Source organism: Choloepus didactylus, chromosome 13, assembly GCF_015220235.1.
Source record: "Choloepus didactylus isolate mChoDid1 chromosome 13, mChoDid1.pri, whole genome shotgun sequence".
Taxonomy (NCBI): domain Eukaryota; kingdom Metazoa; phylum Chordata; class Mammalia; order Pilosa; family Megalonychidae; genus Choloepus; species Choloepus didactylus.
The window spans coordinates 85,636,591-85,658,516 of record NC_051319.1 but is presented as its reverse complement, the minus strand read 5'-3'; the positions used below and the strand labels follow the sequence as shown (position 1 = coordinate 85,658,516).

Sequence of the window (21,926 nt, the reverse complement as noted above, 5' to 3'; positions counted from 1 at the left end):
GCCCTTGCAGCTGTCAGTCAGGGTCTTCACATAAATTGGTAACCCGAGGGCATGTTGTACGCTCCCTGCCTGTCCTGTGTATAGCCTCTGCTTGTGTGAAAACAGTGGCCCTGGGTCATGACTGCAGGGGAAGGTGACAGTTCTTCTGAAGGCTTGGGCTCTCCTGTTCCATTTGGCTTCTGCCCTACCAAAATCTTGCTGGTCCAAAGAAGGCAGTGGTGCTCTGGGTACTTTGCTCCATGACTCCTCTGGACCTCTTCTTCCTTCCTGCTGCCCTAGTCCTGCAGTCTTCATTTAGGAGCACTAGGCTTCTTTGATTTGTTCCTGCTTCTTGAAGGCTTAGGTACTGCTTTCTCCACTCTAACTTTCCTATGCCCTCAGGCAGCTCTTTTTCTTGTTAATTGAGATATAATTCCCATACCTAAAATTCACTCTTTAAAATGTGCAATTAAGTGGTTTTTAGTATATTTACAATTTCATTCAACCATTACTACTATTTTCAGAACATTTTCATTGCCCCCCAAAGAAACTCCATACTCATTATCAGTCAGTCTCCATTTCCCCCTCATACCAACTCCTAGAAACTTTCTGTCTTTATGGGTTTGCCTCTTCTGGATATTTCATAGAATGGAATCATACCACATACTTTTGTGTCTGGCTTCCACCACCCCCACCCCCACCCCCCGCCCCCAGGCAGCTCTTGGTGTACATGCAGTCCCTCTGTACTGCTTCTAGGTCACGGGAAGAAGCAGACAGCAGTAGAGATGGGCGTGGTCTCGAGCTGCCTTCCTGTTGAGGAGACTGGAGCCATGTGTCTGGATGCCATAAATGATTACAAGAGTCTTGGGGACAGATCCCAGCAGTTAGAACAGAAACTTGTGGATTGATTGGTTCTTCTCTTCCAGTTTGGGATGAATTTCAGAGTTTCACAGTACCTTAGCCCATTGGGCTGAGATTTCTTTATAGGGGGCCCTTCCTGGCCATCCTTGATCCCAGCTCAGCCTTTGCTGACATACTTTTCATTACACACACACTATACCCCTTGTAGGGCCCTCAGCATTTGTATCAAAGCTGCTAACCTTAAAGAAGTGGGAAAGAACTAGGCATGTGGGGCTCTCTTGAGGGAGAGGGGAAGGGTTAGTGGAGTACATGGGAGTGTAATAGGTATGTGATGTCAGTAAGTGGCTCCTGCTCCTCTTTGCCCTCCCTGGGACTGACAAAAATGAAAGCATTTGGGCCAAGGAGCTTCCTGAGAACCAAGAAAGAAAAATAATACCGTGTGCTAAACTTTAGCCTATTGAATTCCAGCAACCCTGTGATGAGAAAACACCTTGAGTACTTCATCTCTCTCTAAGTCACATAGCTTACACTTGAACCCAGTTCTGTCTAACTGTGTGATACTATTTTCACACGGGGTAGCAAGATTGAGGCTTGCTCTCCTGTTTCTCCAATACTCTCTTATTTTCTCTGACACTCAAAGGCGGATTCCACATGTTCTGAGATCTCTGTCTCTTCCTTTTCAAAGTAAGGGCCTCTGTGAACCAAACAGGGCAGCCACGTTTGGATGGCATCTGGCTAAATGTCTACTGTAGAGTTTGAAAGGGATTAGAAACTGGGTGTTCCATGGATATTGTATCTCGTGTCTTCTCTTGCAGCCAACAGGAAGGCTGGATGTGCAGTCACATCTCTGCTAGCCTCAGAGCTGACCAAGGATGATGCCATGACTGCCGTTCCTGCCAAGAAGCCCAATATTGGTGAGGGAGTCACCACGATACTTGAGGAAAGCAAGGAGCTGGTTGGCCGTGCAAGCTAAACTGGGTCCTGTAGCCACCTTAGCTCCTCAGTGGAGTCCCATACTGTCCTGCCCTGCAGCATGTGCCTAAAGGGTGGAGGGGATATTCCTGTGGGGTGGCCACTCCCACCTGCCTGGTCCTGTCTTTCTCTCTGGCTCACTGCACTCTGTACATCACATACAGCCTCAGCTGCCTGGAGGCCAGAAGGAACGGGCAGTGTGGGGGAGGCCTGAGCCCAACCCAGCCAGCCCTGGCTGCTGTATTACCAAAGCAGGGTCCGTGTTTGCTGCCTTAACCTGTCTCTGTGTTACTCTGAGGCCTCATCTCAGACAAGGCCCAGCTGCTTTCTCAGCCCCTGACTTTCCAGTGGGCTTTCCTGTAGGTCATTCTTGCTGGGTTTGTGCTTTTTTTTGTGTGTGTGTGTGTGTGTGTGTGTGTGTGTGGTTTCTCTGGCCCTGAGAACAGCATGGGGCTTGTGAACCTTTGGGCTATATCCTTCCTTTTATTGCCATCACCTCTAGTCTTTCTCTCTCTTCCTTCTCCTGGCTGTTGTTATTTATTACTAGTGGAGTGGCACTGGGAGCTACTTTAAGGAAGAGGGAGCAAATCCCACCCTCACCCCACCTTCCTGGAAAAAGCATCCCAGAAGAAAAAGGGTCTGGAGCACTTTGCCTGATCAGCTGTGGCCCAGGCCAGAGCCTATGGGCAGGCAGGGCAAAGACAATATGGAAGTTGGCCCTTAGCCTGCTGCCATGCTTTTGCTTTGTGCCCCTTGTCTCTCTCGACCTGCTGCACCAGCCCCTAGGCTACTGAGCCAAGATCCCTCATCCCCTCCCCGGAGCTTTGGTGCATCTCATCTGGAGTATGGGCTGGATTGTGACCATCCCAACACCTCACCCTCTGTCTCCAAGGAAATGGGAGGTGGAAGCCTCCTGGCTGAGAAATTGTTTTCCAAATGGATCTATTTTTATATGAGATTTTTTTTTTTAAAGAAAATAACTCTTTCCCCTCCTTCACCCCTCCATAATGTAAGAGGCTTTGATGGCAGGTTCCAGAGTTCCTGCGGTTCTCCCCGCCCCCCACAGGCCTCAATCCTGAATAAGACCCTGGCCCTCAACCTCAGCCCTCAAAACCTCTGGACCCTTGAAGCCAAGGCAGATTCTCTCTCCCAGTATCAATTCTGGGGCAGGAGGAACCTCTGGTTGAGCTGGGCCAGGCCTTGAAGTATCTATTGGGAGCTCTGAGATCACAGAATTTTTATAAATTTAATATATTTATCAAGCCTAATGTGCAAATGCTAACTGGACACTGGGAGGTAGGCACAGGAAGTGCCTCCATACGCCCACTCCATTCTGAACAGTGGGCAGGTCAAACTGTTTGGTGGCCCCGGCCACAGGAAACTCAGATTCTCTGGCTCAAGGTCACACTTTTGCCCTCCTTGTGCCCCTTTTAGCTTCCCACCCCTAGATGGAGGGAGAAGGGCTTTGCCCAGAATTGTAATTGTAAGAGCAGAGGGGAACTTAGGAGACTTAAGGATGACTGCAAGGAGGCCTTGGGGCCAGGAAGGAGGGTTCTGATTTCTAGGCAAGTCCAACATGCTTGAGCCTGTGTAGGAAGGGGCAACTGCAGCTCCTTTGATCTATTCTGGGAAGACTGTGGTGCAGGGGATCTGTTGCTCCCAAGTTCCCTCCTTCTCTCTGCTCGCTGACATCTGGGGCTTTGACCCTTTCTTTTTTTAATGTACTTTTGCTAAGATGCATTTAATAATAAAAGAAAAAAAAAGGGACAAAATGCAAACCCATTTCCCTCGCCTCTTGGGCTTCTGGGATGTCATCACCTCCAGTTTGTTGGGTTTGTTTCCAACTGTTAATAAAGCATTGAAACAATACTGAATTTCTGAGCTATTTTCTTTTCACTCTGGTCCAGGCTCTTCTACTCTTTTACTGCCTCAAACCCCTGGTTGCCCTGACAAATTGTTGTCAGAAAGCTTAAAGTGCCCATCATGTGCTAGACACTAAGCTCAGACACAGGGCTACAGAGATAATTGATACATGGCTTCTTCTGTCTTACTGGAGCTTATCTCAGGACCATTTTCCCTCCATAAAGGAGTTGGGGTCCTTTTCTTGAGCTCGGTTCTAACTCCCACCTCCTGATGCACCTAGACATCATACTCAGTTTCCTGGCAGTACCTGTGCTTTTTTTTTTGCTAAGAGTAGCATTTGACTCCCATTCTCCCATTCCAACCACTCTTGGTGGCCATAAACCACATTCCAGAGGGACTTAAACCGGGCAGAAACCCGAGCCCACCCAGCAGAGAAGCCCAAGCTCATGCTCCAGGTGACTTTTGCTGCATTGTGACCTGCACAAAGAAATCTTAGAAGCAAGGAGCATATCCAGGATAGACAGGGAGGGGCCTAGAGAAGACCACAAACCACTTTGGGCAGGTCCTGAAGCTAGAAATAAAAGCCTTTTAAATAGCCTTGGAGCCTGGGCAGCTGCCTCCCCAGTATGGCCGGATGTGTGGGGGTGGGCTGCCTTTCTCCTCTCCCAAGCCCCCATCTCTGCCCCCATCCAGAGGGCACGCTTTTCTGGTTCAGAGCACACAGACCAATTAGGGGCCAACCGCAGCTGCTCACGTGCTGTGCCAGTCTGCAATGGTGCCAGGAATAGAACCCAGGGCCCCCAGCACCCCGCCTCCCCTCAGCCTGGCTCTCAAACAAAACCCTGCTTCCATCTCAGCAACCGCGGCAGCACCACCCTTCCTCCCACACAAGAAAGTCGCCCTCAGATGCTTAGTTGGAGGGATTGGTTTCCATGACAACAGACTTCAGGAACAGGGAGGATGGGTGACCTGGCTCTTAGAGACTCCACATAGAGGAACCCCGAGACAACCTCCTCTGACCCTGCTATTGGGTATCCCCTGGCTGACCCCTTAACTCCAGTAGGACTGTGTTTCTATCCTTCCACCCCTCCCCATTTCCCCTATCCCCAAGTGTTTCCTGCAGCTTCTCTGGCTGCACCAACCTGGGAATCCCACTGTTCTTCCTGGAGGCAGGAGGAGGGAAAGCCCCCAAGTGAATGGCAAAGCATCGAGGGAGAGAAGAGGGAAGAACGAAGGGGAGAAATGGGTCTGTGGGCAATCTCATCTCCTGAACGCCCTTCCAGTCCCCTTGACCCCCTACAAGAAAGGCAAGGGCCCTCCAGATTCCTTGGCTTGGTCGGAGAGAGGTGAGCAGGAAAGCAATTCCAGATGGGGAAACTGAGGCCCAAACTATCGGCCTTTGGAGAATTGCCTCCTGCATTTCCTCCCAGTCCCGCCGTGTTCCCAAACTAGGCAGCAGGGATAGTGCGGGCAAAGGAGAGAGTACAAGGTCCTCCCGCGAAGCCCGCACCGGCGCTCCAGGCAGGGAATTTTAAGAGGGAAAGGGCGGGAACTAAGCAAACGTCCTCTGCCGCCTCTCCAGCGCTATTTGCCTTTGCCGGTGCCTACCCGCCCCCGCCCCCGCCTCCTCTGCCTGGAGACTGGCGCTTCGACCCATAACGGAGACTGCTGCAAACATACAACTGCACACTCAATTACACAATGACACGCCGCAAAGATCCCACCCCACCCCCTACAGACCCGCAAGCCGATTACACACAATGTTGCAAGCATACACAGCCACATTTGACAGTCATACACAGACTCACAGGCAACATACAGCAACACACACACCACGGCACAATTCAGAAACATCTAAGCACACAATGACAAAACTAAGACACCATCACAATCATCGCCTCCCGAGCCCCCTCTTCCCTCACACCTCTCGGCTCATCGCTTCGTCCACACATGCCAGAGAAACGTTCAGCCTTTCAGAAGAAACCATTTTATTATTTTTTTTCAAAGAAAAAAAGCCATATAAATATTAGAGTATAAAACTTGCGTGAGACACAGGAAGGGGGTGGAATGGGGAGCTACGTGACTATGCGAAGAGAAGCGCTTATAGGAGTCAGTAGAGGGGAAGGGGTCGCCGCAGCGCGTGGACACAGCACAAAACACAGCACGGGCTGCCGCGGGCAGATTCAAGGACGGACAGCTGCGCAGAGCCCTCCGCCTGCTGCCCACTCGCCATCACGTTAAGAAGCACACTGCACTACACTATTGGCTATTCTACACCAGCCCGAAGAGGGAGGGAGCTCTACACTACGGTAGGGGTTGGAGTGGGGTTCTTTCGCAGTCCCGCTGGATGAACGGGACCGGGGGGGCGGGGGGGGGGCAGAAAGGGGGTGGACTGAGGAAGGTCTATGCACTAGGAGGCACTGGGGGACTTTAACCAGGCTCTGGCCACTGTGGGGCGGACTGGAGGCCTGCGCAATGATCTTCACAGAGAAGAAATGGCACCTGGCAAGGTGAAGGACTGAGGCTGGAGGAGTGCAGGGGTACCGTGAAGTCCTGATCCTGGGCTGAGACTTTTGGTCCACTTGGCCCCTGTTCTTGCTCCTTGCCTCCCCGACCCAGGGACCAAGAATGGCCTAGCTGGCCCTCCCTCCCTGCTGGGGCCTCATTGGTCCTTTCCACCAGTGACACATCTGGAGTACCCAGCACCCACAGAGGCCCCTTGGACCTCTCCAGGGGACCTAGTCTCACACCCACACCCTCAGAGAGCTTCCTTGGACTGTAATGCCAATTTAAACCCATTGGTCCTGGTAGTTTAGTCTAAAGCTGGCTGCCGGAGCTGAACCCTGAATGTGGGGTGAGGGGCCAGCCTGGTGCTTGATTTATGGCTGAAATCTGGGGATCTGGTCAGTGCCCTGGGGACATAGAGCCACCTGCAAGACCTATTAATTGAGGGGTTATCCATCCGCCCCTCCCCCCCATCCACATCCACGTCCTTCCCTTCTTCTTACCACCCCATACTGCTCTGGAACATGCAATGGAGTCTCTTGTTTGGGGAGGGGGTAGGGAAGTCACAGCATGCAGTCGGAACGTCAAACAATGAAAAACAAAACAGAAGACTGGTCCCCAGGGCATTGGGAAGAGGCTTGGTAGCAAAATGCCCTCCTTAAATCCAGCATGCATCAGTACCGTGGGGATGGTGATTGTGTCCCCCAAAACTAGATTATGGTCTCAGGCTCTAGAAGGAAGTGAAGGGACTGGCACCAAACCATGCTTTGGAGGAAGTGTGAGAATTGAAGGAGAGGCCAAGAGGTCATGATGCCCTTCCAACTCTTTAGAACAGTGAGCTTTCTCTGGCGCCTATTAACCTCAGCACCCCAACCATCTTACTCAAGAGAGGAGCTATTGAAGGAGTCAGGTGGGGTGGGGTGAGAGGAAGGCAGGGGGTGGATGGGCCTGATTATACCTGGGAGATGGAGGAGTTCAGCTGTAACTAAAGGGGGTGTGATAAATGGTTCTTGGCATCTATGCTAATCCCATCACCCCACCCCTACCCCGGGCACAGCATTGAGAGAGATTGGATGGGGGTTCCCAGCAGAACTCCCTTTGCATATTCAACCCCCTGGGAGCAGAGAAGGGGGGTGACTGACTGGGCACTTGTTTCTGTTTCCCAAGGGGAGCATGGCCTTAGCCCCTACCAGCATCCTGGGGGTGAGCCCTGAACTTCTGCAGCCTGGGTACAAGTAGGGGGAGGCTGGGCTGGGCTGGTAGGGGAGGGAGATTGCCCTGTGGCTCCAGGCCTGGCCTCCACATTACTTCTTTTCCTTCTTGCCTGACTTCTTCTTGTTGCCATTGCCTCCTGCTGGGGCCTTGCCATCCCTCTTGCCAGCTGCGTTGGTCAGTGTGGCATTGCTGCCAGGGATGTAGACGTTCTGGCGGTAGTCGGGCACGTGCTGCAGGGTGAACTGGGGCCCGTAGCGGGCACTCAAGCCCATGGTGCCAGCACCGCCTCCCAAGGTGGAGGTCCCATCAGCCGCTTCTGCAGAGACAGAGGAAGGTCAGGGTACTAAACTTAGGGTCCCCAGCAATTACTCACTTATAGCACAAGCAGTTAATGAACACTACACAGCATCCCTGGCCCTGACTGCACTGAGCACTGGGAACGCAGTGGCCGCCAAGGCAGTCTCTATCCACAAGGTATTTAGCATAGAGGTTAAGGGGCTCTGGAGCGAGAAAGCCTGGGTTTGATTCCTAGCCCTTTTACTTATTAACTGCACACATCTACTTCTCCTCCTTATGCCTCCTCGGTTTTCTGATCTGTAAAATGGGGATAATATTAGTATTTACCACTTCTGGTTTGGGTGAAGGTTAAATAAGATACTGTATATAAAGCACCTAGAATAGTGCCTGGTACATGGCAAGTGCTCAAAACATGCTAGCTATTATTTTTGTCAGGGCTGAGACACTGGCTCTCAAATCCTTGCCCTAGCCCTTCTTCAGGGACTTCTCAAGGGAACCTCTGGCTTCCAAACTAGGCCAGGGCTCCTGAACGGCACCAACCGTGTCTTGTACATCCTCCTATCCTTCTCCAACCAGTGCCCAGCACTAGTAGACATTCGGTCATTCTGTTACCAGTTAGGAGGGTGCTCTTTCAGGCATTCATTCCATAACGGCAAATGACTACCTACTGCCTAAAGCTCTCTCTTTACAGGCATGAGAGCTTTTCACCTCAACACAACCACCCAGGAGGTGTGTGGTCTTGAGCCCACTCAACAGATGAGGGAACCAAGGTTCAGAGAAGGGAAAAGTGATACCAGCCAGTGTCGCCAGAGCCAGGATTCAGACCTGAGTGTATCCTACTCAGAACCCAGCCACCACCACGACCACCAGCTTGGACATTGTCACTACTCAGGGGGAAAGGAGGCAAGAGAAGATCAGGATGAGCCATGTTCCATGAGGCTGAGATGATGGTGATCCTGGGGTACAGTGTAGACGTAGGCTCGGAGTATCAGAGTTAGGTGACATCAGAGCCACCTGCAGCCCAACTTCCCGCTGTACAGAAGCAGAAATGGGCCCAGAGAAGTACATGTTGTCGCCCCAGTTCAGCATCACCTGGAAGCTTGTTAGCAATGCACACTCTCAGAATCTGCAGTTTCATAAGCTCCCCAAGTGATTTGTATGCACTTTAAACGTTAAAAGCACTTAAGTACCTACCTCATAAGGTTTTTGTGAGTAGTAAATGAAAAGGGGCTTTACCCAGTGCCCAGGCAATAGGTAGATTCTCAATAAATGTTAGCTGCTATTTGTATTGTTGTTGTTATTATTGTCATACAGTGTGTCATTTCCTCCACTCTACACTCTCCCTGGCTGTGCCAAGGAGTGTAAAAATAGGAGTTCTGACTCATTCTGCCTGAGTTCACAAGGGCTCACTGCTGGAGGCTGGAGGCCCTGAAATCCTCTGGCGGTGAGAGGGTTAAAGCCCCGGGAAGGCCCAGCCCCGCCCCAGTCCTGCCGGCTGAAGCGCTTCCCTCCCAGTCCCCTCTAAGCCCACCCCCAGGCGCTGGGAGCGGGTAGAGAGCGTGACTAAAGCCGGAGAGGCTGAGTAATCCTGGGACATCAACCAGGGATTGAGAAATGGAGAAAATGGAGAGACAGGAAATATTTCCAAAGAACGGCATAAAGCGGGGGTGGGGGTGGGGGGGTGGATACCAGCAAGGAAGGGAAAGACGGAGGAGCCTCGGTCCCTCTGCCTCCACATCCCAGCTCTCAGGTTTCTACAGCCTCCATTTCAAGTCCCAGATCCCTGGGTCTGAGGGTCCTCTTGGGGCCAGGAAGAGGGGCTGAGTGGGAGCGAGCAGCTGCCCACTTCCTTCTACCCTTCCCCAGGCTGGCCCCTCCCCCAGCCCTTGCAAGCCACTGACGTTTCTCTGTTTTCCCTAATTAACTCCGGGAGGGAGCCAGGTCCCTCCAGCCCGCCCCTTCCCCTCCAGCCCCCAGCCTCTTCCAGCCTGGGAATGGAAGGGGTGGGGGAAGGGGCCCGGAGCCGGCTCCAAAAGCCGGGATTCCTGAGTGATTTAGGGGCTAGAGGGGAGACCTCAGAGGTGCCAGAGGAAGAGAGAGCGAGAGGGGGGCCGGGAGAGAGATACACACGGGTGCACACATACACAGAAGAGAGTGAGGAGGAAATGTGGAGAAAAAGGGAGAAGGGAGGGAGGCAGAAAAGAAAGACAGGAAGGGCCCGACTAGGGAACTAGAAGCCAGGCCCATCCCTACCTGTGCCCAAGGTCTCTGAGAAGCCCCTCACCCCGGGTGGGTGAAGACAACCAAGCCTGACCTTGGCTGAGGCCCTGTGGGGGTACAGTGAGGTGAGGCTGGACTGGGAAAGGGAGAGCTGTGGAAATCCAGTGTCATAAAAGAGGCTGGCACCAGAGATCTGTCTGGTCCCTTCTGCCACTAAGAGCCGTGTGACCTTGGCCAAGACCCCACATCACTCAGGCCTCACTTTCCCCATCCACGAATCAGAGGGGAAGAAGTTGGAGTGCCATCTTTGATCTAAGGAATCAGTTCTCCAATGGCCCCTCTCTACCCCAGCAAGACTCACACTGAGCAGGGGCCAGAATCTTTCCTCAGTCCAAGGAGAAACAGACTTAGAAAAATATCACGAAAGAACCTGGGCCTCCTCTGGCCTGGAGGAAGCAGGAGTGAAGCTCTCTTCCTCAACCTGTGTCAGCCACTATACTCCTGGGAACTCAGGTCCCAGCTCCATGAGCTTCCTCCACTCTCCGGGCACCCTTCCTTCTCCCCGCTAGTCCAGGGCCGAGGGAGCAACTCCAGAGAGCAGCCCAGGAAGGCCTGGTCCAGCCAGACCGGAAGACCAGAGCTGGTGGAGCTGCAAACCGCAGCCTCCTCCAGGGCACACCTCCTCCCAAATGCTTATTTAAAAAGCCTCTCAAGTGTTAGCTCTTACTCTCCCTCTTGCTTACTCCCCCTCCACAGCCCCATGGGCCTGCCTGGGCTGGAGTCCAGTAACATCTCTGGTTCCAGGGCCAGGAAGCAGGCGTGAAAGTGAGAGTGGGAGCCTGACCTGCCACCTCCACCCCCAGGGCCCATTCCCCAGGGCCCAGGGTCAGGCCCAAAGTGGGCCAGAGGAGTGGAGCCCTGACAGCCAAGGAACCCTGTGTGACCCTGGCTCCAGGAGACCTTCTGGGAGGGTTTGGGGCTGTAAATACTGACTCCATTTCTGTTTTTAAAGTCTACATTTAGACTGAAAAGCCTGCATTCCTGGCCTTAGGGCTCAAGGCCACAACAGCTAAATATACCTGACTGTCTGTTTACTTCCCTCCAGAGCCTGACTTGGCGTCTTCCCAGATCAAGCTGCCTTTTCCAGACTCAGTCCTCTTTCCAATATCTGCCTTTCTGGAATCAGGTCCCTCCAGACAGCTGTTCTTCAGGAGACTGGCTGCCTCTGCTCCCTGTCCCTTCCTCTGCCCCTTCACCAACCACAGGTCTGGCCCCATCCAGCCTCACAGAGATCTGAGGTAGGGTTGCCAGATTTAGCAAATGAAAATACAGGGTGATCAGTTAAATTTGAATTTCAAGTAAACCATGAATAATTTTTAGTATAGTATGTCCCATGCAACATTTGGGACCCGCTTATACCAAAATATTATTTGTCATGTATCTGAAATTCAAAATTAACTGGGCATCCCGTATTTTATCTGCCAGCCCTAATCTAGGAGAATAACTCTGGGCATTAAGAGGAGTTCAGGGTCTAGACCCATTCGGCTAAAAGGGAAACTGAGGCTTGATCTAAAGCCTCGTATGGTGATGGTAGTAGAAAGGGCTTGAACTTTGGAGTCAGGCTGAGTTAGAATTATAGCTCTGCAGCTTGAAACTGGGGGCCTTGAGCATCTGTCAAATGTAAATAAGAGCTGTTGAGAGGATTAATTGACATGAGGCCCATAACGTTTGTCCAGCATGTGCAGTACAGAGGAGTGATGACGGTGATTATTGTTATGATTTTTGCCTACCTCTCTACCCACAAATCCTCCAGGCATACTATAGGGCAGGGATCTCAGTTCAGTCTATAAGGCCAATCAATGCCTTAATCCTCTGCCCACCTCCATATAAGGCCTGGATTTGCTGCCCTTGAAGCTACTCTTTAATAATAGGCATTCTTCTAATTCTGTCTTCCATCCCTATGGGTCAATAAGGATAATAATCAATTGGAGCTACCATGAATTATGCCCTTACTCTCCGCTAATCTGTGATGATGCCTAACATTTGTCCCTCACAACAAACACAATGAGGTCTTATGTTATTGCACCCATTTAACAGTAGGTAAAACCGAGGTTCACAGGGGCTCAGTAATTTGCCTGAGGACTCACAGCTAAGTGGGCCACTTCCAAAATCTATGTTCTTAAGTACTAATGATATTATTCTGCTTCCCCTGCTCAGGACCATGGGAGCTCCTCAGGGACAATGATTTGCTGAATCTCTGCTGATGTGAGGTTCTTTTCTAGCCTTGTAGGAAAACCAAAATCCTGCTTTGGAAGGGGGCAGCAAAAAAGAGCAGAGACTCACATATCCACAGTGTGTTCTCTGTGTTGGAAATATCCACTTCTGCTTCCACTGATGGAGGCTTGTGTAGGCCAGGCCCATCCTAAGTGCATTATGGTATCATCTCATTTCATCCTCCCAACAACTCTCTGAGGCCGCTCTCCCCATTACTTGGTTGAGGAAACTGAGGTTTAGAGAGATTTAGTATATTGACCAAAGTCACAAGGATAGTAAGTGGCACAGGTAGGACCCGACCTGTGCTGTCCCATTCTAGAGCTAGACCCTTAACCACTACTCCCCACCTCTCCTCGGTAGCTCACTCCTTGTTCAGTCCTCTCTGCCCACCCCAGGGCCCCCAGTCCTTCTGGTGTTCCTGCTGTGCCTTAGCCTGTCTTGATGCCCACTCAGACCAGCTGAAAGGTCGAGATCCAGTCTCAGGGGATGGTGGCTCTGGGATGCATCCTGAAGCCCCAAGATCCCATACCATCTGTTGGCAAAACTTACCACTGGCAGAAGCCAAGATCATGGCTTGCAGCATCTCTGTGTCAAACTGGTTGTTGGGCCAGGTGCCAGTTTCATCGCCATTTTGTGACCTGGGGAAAGAGTGGAATGGTGAATGAAATCTCCTAGAACACATTAACCTGTGCCCTTCCTGTCCTCCTAAGGTCTCCCAAATCTAGTACCCTATCCCCACCCTACTTCCAAGACCTGCTCCCTTCCAGCAAGGAGGAAGCAACTGATAAAATCACACAGAAGCCAGATATCTAGAAGACAGCTCCCCACATCAGCTCTCTACTGGCTCAGATGCATTTACCATGGTCCCATACAGGAACAGACAGGCATCAGCTGCAGCTTGCCTTTCACAAGAAAGCAGTGACCTACTGTCACAGCGATGGAGGCCAGAACTTCTCCCAAGGACAGGGAAGGTGGGAAATGGGAGAGACTGTCCCAGAGATAGAGAAAGAGGTGGGAACCTAGAGAGAACCCAGGAGGAGATGCAGGAGGGCCCCGAGATGCCCTGGGTGGGGAGAGAGAGATTTTTAAGACCCAAATTTGATCACTACAATGGCTTCCTAAGCCCTCAAGATAAAATCCATGGGCCTTAAGAACTCTCCCCTCCTATTTTACAGAGACACCCCAACCCTGCTTCCAAATATTCTATGACCAAACCTTTTCTGAAGCACTTCCCTAATCCCACAAACTCTCCCTTGCTGAAATGCTGGGAAGAAGGTGCTCCCTAGAATGCCAGTCCCTCAACATTTGCCTTGGTTGTATGAACAACAAAATGCGTCAGAGCAGATATCCCTGAACCCACCCAGGCTGGGTCAGGTGTGTCTGCTGTGTTCCCACCCCCAGGGCCCATCCCCGTGGTGGCACTAGCATCACTGGTCCTGCTGTCTACCCCATCCACCCCTCCACATGGAGCTCGCTGAGGCTTCTGGACCCAGTTAAGACCTTTAGACATGCTCATGAGCATTGAAAATGATGTAAAGCGAATCATAATTTTTTAAAAAATACTAAATTCTAAAATAGCACTAAGGAATTCCAACCCTATTTGGATTTTTCCTATAGTAACTATTTTAATGCTTTTTCTCTTTCTTTTCTTTTCTTTTTTTTTTTTTATTTTAAGTTTCAAGACTAATTCATTTCTTTTTCTTTTTTTAAAAAAATTTTTTTGTTGTTATTGTTTTCTGCGTTTTTGAGGAGGGGAAGCCCCGTTGGAACACACAGTCTGCCCGTTAGGTAATCCGGCAACATCTGGCACACAGAAGTTCCTCAATAAATAACTGTTGCCTGAATGAGTGGAGAGTGTTAGGTGTCTATGAAGTAAGAAGGGTTTGGCTCCAGGAGAAGGGCTGCAGGGCAGGCCTTGAAGGCACGAAGGCGAGCAAGATGTGAAAGTATGCCTTTTGTCATAGCGGGTGAGTGGAACCAAGAGCTTCTTTACAATTTTTCCAAGGTCTGCCCCTGCTTATGGTTTCCATAATCTGGGATTTCTCACCCCCGGGTAGAGGAACTCAGGCTAAGGCTTGGAACAGAGCACACAGCTGTTTCATGGCTCTGGCACCGCCATAGCAAACGTAAAGTCAGGGCTGGAGAGGAAGGCAGGAATCTCATTTTTCCTTCCCCAAAGTGGGAAAAGTTGGAACTCTGTGTCCACTTATTCAACAAATACTTACTGAGCAGTAGCTGCCCATCTTTGTGGTGCTCACGGTCCACATTGAGAGGCTGACGTTAAATAACTTCACATTTATGTAATTGCAGTTGTGACTAGTGCCACGAAGGCAAAGAGCAGGGGCTACCAGAGGGTATAACGGAAACCTGACCTAGTCAGTGTTAGGGGGGCAGTCAGTCTAGGCTTCCTTGAGAAAAAGATGGCAAAATGTAAGTCTGAAGAAATTACCCAGGTGATTGGCTTAAGAATGCCAGCTAAGTAAATGTAAGGACTGCTAGAAAACCACCTCTCGGTAACCACTGATGCAAAAACAGATTCAGACAAGGATCACCAGTGAATACAAAAAAACTAAAATTGGGTAGAAGGTTGTTGCATCGTCTCAAAGTATCAGCCACAGATTACTTACTAATCTCAAATATTCAAAAATATCTTTAAAATGAGGAGATCTGGGGACACTGCTTAAACAAGTGAACACATCTAGCACTCATGATATTGAGGCAAACTGACATTAGGTGATTCCTGATGTGAGGCAGCGGGAAGGACACAGTCTCACCCACACAAGATTCTTACCAAGCTTGTCCAACCTGAATCTAACTATGAGAAAATAATCAGCAAATCCAGACTGCAGGATGTTTTAGAAGACAACTGGCCTGGACTCTTTTAAAATGTTATGTTACGAAAAACAAACAAACAAACAAAAAAGGTGGGGAGGCTGTTCCAGATTGAAGGAGATGAAAGAGACATGCAACCAAATGTGATTCATGTTCCTTGACTGAATCCTGGATTAAAAACAAACAAAATCTAGAAAGGAGATTTTGGGAGCATTTGTGAAAATCTGCATGGGGACTGTATATTATTGTATCAATGTTAAATTCCTCAGGTGATAATTCTTTAGTGGTTATTTAGGAAAACGTTATTGCTCTTAGGAGATGCATACTGAGGCGTTTCAAGTGCAGTCAGGTCCACAACTTACTTTTAAATGGTTCAGAAAAGAAGTGTGTGTGTATGAGTGTACAGAGAGGAAGATAAAACAAATGTGTAAAATATTAACAACTGGTAAATCTAGGTAAAAAGGGTATTTGGGTGTTCTTTCAACTTTTCAATAGGTTTGAAATATTGCATAATAAAAGTTGAGCAGTAATGGTATGTTTTGAGTGTAATTTTTTTTAATTACTTTTGTTATTTTTTTGGAGTAATGAAAATGTTCTAAAATCGATTGTGGTGATGAATGCACAACTATATGATGATACTATGAGCCATTGACTGTACACTTTGGATGGATCATATGGGGTGTGAACATATCTCAATAAAATTACATTTAAAAAAAAGTTGAATGGTAAAATTAAGGTACCCAGGAGAAGGTGTAGTGCTGTGGGAGAGAGTTTTCCAGGCAGAGGGAATAATACACCCCAGACCTCTGAGGCTGGAAGGAGCTTGGCGGGTTCCAAGGAGTAAGAGAAAGCTGCTATGGCCCAACAGGGCAGGCGCTGTCAGGGCAGGGGCTGGGGCTGCAGAGTGGACACTGAAGACTCTGGCCTCAAACTAAGGGCTCTGGGAAGCCACTGAGATGTTTAAAAGGGGGTTTGTTGTGATCAGATTTAATTTTTTATAGCTCACTCTTGCTCCTGTGTGAAGACGGCACCGAGGGTGGGGGTGCCTCTAGGAGGACTGGACTCCAGTGAGGGGACCTCAGGCACCTCTGTCTCCCTGAAAACCTAGGGGTCCTTACTTCGAGCCTGACTGAGCTGTCTGGGCCTTCCTGGGGGGCAGGGCCGAGGCAGGGGGGTGAGGCCTGGGTGAAGGGGTCAAATGGGGATAAAGTGGGACAGGTGGGAGGGAGGGGCAGGGAGGAGAGTTTTGGGGCTGTGGAGAACACCCAATCTGAGGGAGAGCAGGAACAGTGTCTCTCAGAGGAGGCAGAATAGAAGGAGATCCAGAGTTGGGGAAGGGTGGTAAGGAGCCATCGAAGGGGAACAGGGTGGAGGCCTGGGGAAGCCAAATGGAAACTCCCTCCTCCGTGCAGACGCTGGGACTGGGTTACAGCCTGAGGAGGGGGAACTGGCTTGCTGGGCTCAGCTCTTGGGACAACAGCTCTTGGGATCAGAGGCCAAAAGGATGACCTGAGAAGGAGGGCACGGGAAGGAGGAGCACCTGGCAGGCAGGTACTTTCTGGTACTCCAAAATGTGGGTCTTTGTCCCTGTTGTCTAAGCAGTGTGACCTGGAGCTGGTTCAAACTCGAACTAGGTTTACAGAAGAACTCAGCACTACTAGCCTTGCCCTGAACCTGCTGTGCCAGACCAGACTGGCTGGACTGCACTGGGCAAGACAATGGGGAGGAAGAAGGCAGGGGAGGGCTGGAGCCAGGGGTACACTGGATAAGAGACACCTCCCCCCTTAATCCCCTTACTCCACTTGCATCATCAGAACGGCAGCAAAGAATAAACTTCCTATCATTCTGTTACTCCTGAGGCCTCACCACAGGGCCTTTGCACATCCTCCTCCTGGGATGGTCTTCCCCTTCTTTTCTTCACCTGGTTAATTTGTACTCATCCTTTAGATCTCAGCATCATCTCATTTCCTTCTGGATGTCCTTCCTGCTACCTGACTGGGTCAAATCCCTAGTATATGCCCTCACTACCAGGTCCTACTTACGGTAGCTATCTTAGATTTATTTTGTGATTATTTGGCTAATATCTGTCTCCCTCAACAGACTGTAAACTCCTTGAGGGCAGGGGCCATGTCTGTTTTGGATCCCCCACACCTAAAATACTGCCTGGCCTACTGTAGCTGCTTAAAAAATATTTATTGAATGAATGAGGGAGGGAATTTGCTGGACTGGGCCCCTAACACATTTCATCTTGGATGTTTTGGAGCTGAATCAGAAATGTCAGTTCCATTCCCCTCAAGCTAACTGAGGAAGCAGCAGCTCCTGGGTATTCTCTTCCATCACTCCAACAGCTCCCACACATTTTCCAGATCACCAAGCCTTTCAACTCATGAAACAGTACTTAAGTCAGGGGAAGGCAGAGGGTACCTCAGAGACAACTGATGGGGTTCCCATGGGGCACCCAGAATTCAGTAATGAATTTTGCTCCAGGACCAGTGTGTGGCCTGGGGTGAGTGCAGTTAAAGGGCAGACAAACTGCCTAGTATTTCTCTTTGTCTTAGCTCAAATGTCACCTCCTCCAACCAGCCATCCCTGAACCCGTTTTCCCATTACCCTCTGCTTCTCTGCACTTATGATTTGTAAACAGATGTTTTTGTTTTGTTTTTTAGTGTAATTAGCTATCAATTATCTGATTCCCTTGCTGGCCTTGAAGCCCTATGGGTTCAGGGATTGTGTCTGCTTGTTCACTCTTATGGGTCAGTATCTAGCACAGGGCCTGGCTCATGGAAGACGCTCAATAAATATCCGTTGAATAAATAAATGAATATATGAATGACTTAATGGAGAACCTACAGGAAGGCTACAGGCTAGGGGCCGGCAGTTGGGAGTGGCAGCTGGGGTCAAGTCAGGGGCAAGGGCAGCCTAAGCCTTCTGGTTTGCAGCTTCCAGGGCCTCCTAGGAAGGTGCTCTGAGATCCTGATGCCAGTGGCCGGACTGCACATGCCCAGGAGCTGGAGTCTCCACGATACACCAAGCCTCCTGGGGTCTTATTTGGGGAGGTGGGGGGCAGGAGTGAAGAGGAAAGCCCAGAAGCTCAGCATCTGTAGTGTCTGGGGAAATGGGGGAAGTAAGTGCCCGGCCAGCAAGGAGGCAAGGGGAGGCAGCCCGAGCTCCTGCCCTCCCTCTCACTCCCCAGGCTCCTAGGAATCAGGTTCCTGACTTCTAACAGAGAGGTCTGGCGCAAAGCCCATTCCACTGCCTCCAAACCAATGGAAGGTCTTTCGGGCCGAAGTCTCCCCTCCCCCCCGCCCACAGGGGGTTCCTGTCTCAGCAGGAGTTCATTCCGATTGGAAAGAACAGCTGGAGCAGCCTGGATGGGAGGGTGTGAAGTGGAGGCTCCGTGTGTGAGGGCCGGGGGAGGGAGAGAGCATGTGGGGGGCGTGCGTGTGCGCTGGCTTGCCCAGAAGTACAAAGAAGTGAGAGACAGAGACTGGGGTAGGGACACAGAGCAAAGGACAGGAAAAGAGGGAGACAGAAAAAGATAAAGAAAGGAGCAACAGAGAAAGAGACTCAAAGAGGCAGAAAAAGACAGACAGACATGGAGAGGTATACGGAGAGAGACAAAGACAAAGAAAGAGACCCAGAGAGGCTGAGAACAGACAGGAGAAAGCAGAAATAGTGGGAGACAAAGAAATAAAGAGGTCAAAGTCAGAACCCAAGGAAAGGATGAAAGAGGAGAGACAGACAAGAGGTCCAACACAGAGAGGCAGAGACAGAGAGAAAGGAGAAACAGAGACTGAGACTAAGGAAGAGTCACATTTATTCATTCATTCCACATTTATTGAGCACCTACACCTTGCCAGGCACAGTGCGAGGCGACGTCGCAAATGGCAGGGACCAAGATGTGGCAATGAAGACAAACTGAGATAGAGACCAAGAGGGAGAGGCAGAGGTGGAGGTGCAAACTGAGATAGAGACCAAGCAAAGGACACAAAGATAAGAGAGTGGCAGAGACAGACTCAAGAAAAGGGGCAGAGATGAGAGGCCTGCAGGCAGACAGGGTGGGACAAGTGGAGGCCACAGGGTCGCCTGGAGGAGGGGCGCCCGCCTCAGCCCCACCCCCGGCCTCGCAGCCTCCGCTTTCTTCACAGCTGCCTGACTGTCTTCCCCTCTGCCTCTGCCCCTTTCTTCAGGCTCTGGAGGAGGTTCTGACTGCTGACAGCCTCCTCCTCTTGTCCCGTGTTTCTCTGCTTGAACCCCAGGTCAGGATTCAGCCCAGCCCAACCCGGAGGAGAGAGGCATAGGCAGGAGACGGGTATAAAATGCCTTCCCTCCACCCAGAGACCACCTTAAGTCCATTCCTTGGTCCCACAGAGCCTCCAGGAGATAGGGAAAGGTAGGTGTGTGTGTGTGAGGTGTGTGTGTGCGTGGGTGTGACGGGGAGAAGGTGGGGAACGAATATGTGAATTGAGCTTCCAAATAGTCAGGGTAGGCACCTCTTCCTTCTGGAGTCTGTGAGCCAGCCCCAAATGCCAGCACCAAATATACCAAAATCCCCTGAATTCTTGAACTGAGGGAAGAAGACATTTATAGCAAATGCTGAGCCCTTCCCCCATCTCCTCCCACGTCATCACTGAGAAAATGCCGCAGAGAAGAGGGTGGGCTGGAGAGTCAGTCACCTACCCGCTGGTGCCAGGTCTCTGGGCCTGAGAGAAACGCCAGTCCGTGTTGGGTGGGGCTTGCTGTGGAAAAAACAGAGGGAAAGGGGCTGAGTACCAAAAAGGAGTCAGAATGTCACCTGAGCCCGTGGGGACGGGCAGGGTGGGGGGAGGGGAGTAGGCACAGAAAAGCTGCAGCACTGGAAAGAAAATGGGATAAGGTGGGGGAGGGATAGACACATCTCCAAAGACAAAATACGCCTCAGGTTTCAGAGGTCCAAGGTATGGGCGACAAAGGGATAAAAGAACATTTCATCTGACCACAGTGAGCAAGCCCAGATTCCTTTGCTAACGAAATGCTTCCTCCCTTCCCCCAGGCTCAGAACTTCCAAGCTGAAATTCAAGGGCTGAAAAATGTCTTCTGTGGGACGGAGGGTGGTAGATGCAGAGAAAGCCCCCAAACATGGCAGAGGAGGTTTTTTTCCAATGAGAACTTCACCAGCCCTAGAATGAATGTATTCAGCTCCTCAGCTGGCAACAAAGCATCCTCTGCAGCAAGATGGCTGCTGCTCCTGGTAACCCTTTTTGTGCCAGGTTGTGCAGTAACACATTCAGAGAGACACCTCCTCCGGACCCTTGGCCCTCAAGGATCCCTTCCCACAGCTAAATACATTATTAATTTAGGAGTCATGCCAGACTGGGCCTTTGCAAGGTATCCAAGCCCCAGGACACCTCTCACCCACAGAACTCTGCCAGATAATGGCCTCTAAGGAGGAGAGAACAAGGCCACTCTGTCTGGGACAGAGAAAACTGCTGGGATGGAGCCCAGCAGGGATCAAGCTCCCACAGCCTCCAAGCAGAGCCAGCTAAGTCTTCAGGGCTTCCAGGGACTGATCAGTAGCCCACATGGTTGAAGGTATGGGGTTCTTGACAGCCACTTCACTCCTAAGTTCCTTTCAGTCTTTTCAGAGGGTGTGTTATCCCATCACACACTCTCATGAAGCTCTCGTAGAGCCATCTCCTCACTGGTTCTGGGGTGAGCTGGTAATTAATTCTCACACTCACTCCAAGGAGCAGAGAGAGTTACACTGGGGAGAAGGAAGAACCAGGGCTACCAAATGATTCTCCACAAGGCTCACAAGTGACAGCGATGGGAACAGAACCCAGAAACCCAAGCATCCCAGGTGCAGCAGGAGTCACCACCACCTTTCAGAGGCTGCTGTGGGGAAGGACATTGGAATGACCAGCCCTCAGCTACTGTTATAAACACAGTAGAATCTACCCTGACATGCAGGGGCCATGATAGGCTGGAAATGCTGAGCTGCTGGGCAAAACTCAAAACCTAAATAAGGACGGCGGGTCCAAATTTGTTCAGCGAGGGCTACTCTGGGATGAGGAGCCCCAGAAGGCCTTTCTCCATATGTATAGCCCTAAAAGGGAAAGAGTTCCACCTCTGCCCCCTCCAGCTTTACAAGTTCCAAGTGCCAAGCGATTGAGTGCACAAATTCTGGAGATAGACATACCTAGGTTAGACTCTTCATCACTTACACTCTATCACTTGACCCCTTGTGAAACTGAGTTATAAGATGGGGGTGTTAATATCTATCCAACTACATTGCTAGGGAAGCAAATGAGATGCTGTGGTTCTCAAAGGAGGTGTGGAATAAGGCCCTGGCTATCAGCTATCAGAATCACCTGGGGGTGCTTTTTCAAAATATAGTTCTTATTCAGTAGGGGCAGAGTGGGACATAGCTATATTTTGAATAAAAGTTCCCAAGATTGTGAAAACTTGTGCTTTTCACTATTAAGTTTTTCCATATACGAGGGCACGAGAAATCTGGTAGACACTATGGCTTTCCATTTGCCAGAAGGGGAAGGACTTGCTGGAGTCTCAGATAATATTTGTTACCCCAACCCCACCCCCCTAAGGCCCTGACGCTAGATTGCCTGGCACACGGGTCACAGTGGAGCCAGAAGCTGATCTCTGAGCATGCAGAGCCAGGGGCTCCAGACTCCTGTGTCCTGTGGGAGGAAGGGGAATGCTGGTGCCACTGGGTTCCAGGGCTGTCTCCCCTATGGAGGCCCACTCACTCTCCCCAGCCTGCCACAGGGCAGCTCAGCCCACCCGAGGCTGCTGGACCCGGGGCCCATCCACCGGCCTGTGGATCACAGAGTCCAGGCCTAGAGCATCCAGAGTCCTTCCCGAGGTCCGGGTGCCACAGCCCACCCAGGCCAGCGGAGAGGCGACCCGAT

General features: G+C 50.7%; 2 protein-coding genes across 28 annotated transcripts in view; one reads left to right on the top strand and one right to left on the bottom strand.

Annotated features, from left to right (window-relative positions):
- DIAPH1 (diaphanous related formin 1) overlaps positions 1-3,681 on the top strand; it is a 107,041-nt gene extending 103,360 nt beyond the window's left edge. Inside the window, exon 28 of one of the 2 annotated variants that reach the window (XM_037802236.1) lies at positions 1,656-3,681. In XM_037802236.1, the coding sequence (XP_037658164.1) occupies positions 1,656-1,813 (158 nt within the window). In that variant the 3' untranslated portion in view covers positions 1,814-3,681. The remainder of the gene's footprint in view (positions 1-1,655) is intronic. The other variant, XM_037802237.1, reaches the window with a different exon arrangement.
- A 1,965-nt stretch (positions 3,682-5,646) lies between these two features.
- LOC119508506 (protocadherin gamma-C4) overlaps positions 5,647-21,926 on the bottom strand; it is a 179,762-nt gene continuing 163,482 nt past the window's right edge. For all 26 annotated transcript variants that reach the window (XM_037802124.1, XM_037802116.1, XM_037802120.1 and 23 more), the window contains exons 2-4: positions 19,699-19,757; positions 12,736-12,824; positions 5,647-7,711 (exon numbers count right to left, since the gene is read on the bottom strand). In XM_037802124.1, the coding sequence (XP_037658052.1) occupies positions 7,485-7,711; positions 12,736-12,824; positions 19,699-19,757 (375 nt within the window). In that variant the 3' untranslated portion in view covers positions 5,647-7,484. The remainder of the gene's footprint in view (positions 7,712-12,735; positions 12,825-19,698; positions 19,758-21,926) is intronic.